At 44.5% G+C, this 1,379-nt stretch overlaps 1 protein-coding gene across 1 annotated transcript; it reads right to left on the reverse strand.

Moving 5' to 3' along the window:
• Positions 1-832: 832 nt before the first annotated feature.
• Positions 833-1,048, reverse strand: LOC102828828 (phosphatidylinositol N-acetylglucosaminyltransferase subunit Y-like). Its single transcript, XM_006868559.1, has one exon. It carries the CDS (start codon positions 1,046-1,048, stop codon positions 833-835), a length of 216 nt encoding a protein of 71 aa, XP_006868621.1.
• Between the last annotated feature and the right edge of the window lie 331 nt (positions 1,049-1,379).

Genomic DNA, 1,379 nt, shown 5'->3' on the forward strand with positions numbered 1-1,379 from the left:
ATTGAGACATGGTTGGAATGGGAAAAAGAGGGGAAATAATGTTAAGATGCTTGGCTGTGTTTTTAAATCTTGGTTTCTTTGCATACCATTATAAAATAGACACTTGAGGGGCAGAGAATGGAATAGCCAGAAATATCACTATAGAAAGCTTATAAGTCCTTCTGCCTATAACTGATTGGAATACCTAAAATGGGGCTGCAATATGCCCAATGAAGGAGGCTTCTTGTGGAGCCTCTTCATTACAGAAGACCATAGGTGGGAATCCTGAACCCCATCCAGAATCATCTGAAGTGAGAAATTTTTACTTGAAAGGACAAGCAGACCAGCCTGGAGCGGCTAGATGAACAGAAGATACTTCTTGAAAGAAAGACCGACAGGAAAAATACAAAACAATAACGGCAGCCCAACTGACTACTTCAAGAACAGCAAGTTGCTTGCCAAGGAGACAGCAAGGCAATTGGTTGGGTCCCCTCAGGGCAAACTCCCTTCCAAGACTAAAACTCAAGGGGAATACACAAGTAGACACACACTCTGATTGGTGACCATGTTCATCACCCATAAGGGGAAGCTAGGGAAAAACAGCAATGTAGAGCTAAGCCTTACAATGTTCAATAGACTCCTGTGAACCTGGGTGGAGACCTCGTTGGCCAGCAATGTGGCAAGACCTGGGGACTCATGGGCCCAGGGTCAGTGACATAGCCACAGATGACTAGAGTGGAAAGTGAGGCATCCATCTGATAAGAAGAGAGGGCATATGCATAAGAAACCCATGCCTTCAGAGAAAGAGACCTAAGATACATTATTATTATATATCATCTTGGCTGTAGTTGCATTAATTATGTCTGAAGAGCTTAATACCCATCCAAGTCCAAAGATGGAAGAACACATAAACCGGTGTGGTAATGCGCATGAGCAGACTGTGAAAGCACAAGCTGGCTGTGCTGGTGCAGCCCTGAGGGAAACTGTCTTGCACAGAGGCTGAGTAGAATAGTCCTACCAGAGAAACCAGGGGAACATGAACAGTCAAGGTAGGAAGAGACAGAAACATCCATCTCCCCCACTTGTTGCCTGCCATACTGACTTGTTAAAAGGTAAAGGGTATTATGAGAATTTAGTGGTGCGTGGGTGTTTTTTCCTTCATTATGGCTTAGTGCTTCACCATTTCTTCTTTCTTCTTATTTTGATGTATCATCCTAGCTACCTGTGGGATTATATTAAGAATGCCGTCAATGATTGGATATGCTATCCCAACTCTTCATTTGTTGATATTCATATCTGAGTGGCTTCTTGGAGAGCGGGCGCACCAGGAACTCTACCAGTACTTGGTCCAAGGGGTGGAGTGTCTCCTCCACCTTCTTGCTCTGGTTCCCCGAGGGTCA

This window comes from Chrysochloris asiatica, unplaced genomic scaffold (assembly GCF_000296735.1).
Source record: "Chrysochloris asiatica unplaced genomic scaffold, ChrAsi1.0 scaffold00119, whole genome shotgun sequence".
NCBI classification, from domain to species: domain Eukaryota; kingdom Metazoa; phylum Chordata; class Mammalia; order Afrosoricida; family Chrysochloridae; genus Chrysochloris; species Chrysochloris asiatica.

Coding starts and splice junctions, on each gene's coding strand:
- LOC102828828 (XM_006868559.1), bottom strand. CDS start 1,048: ATGTTTCTGTCTCTTCCTACCTTGACTGTTCATGTTCCCCTGGTTTCT.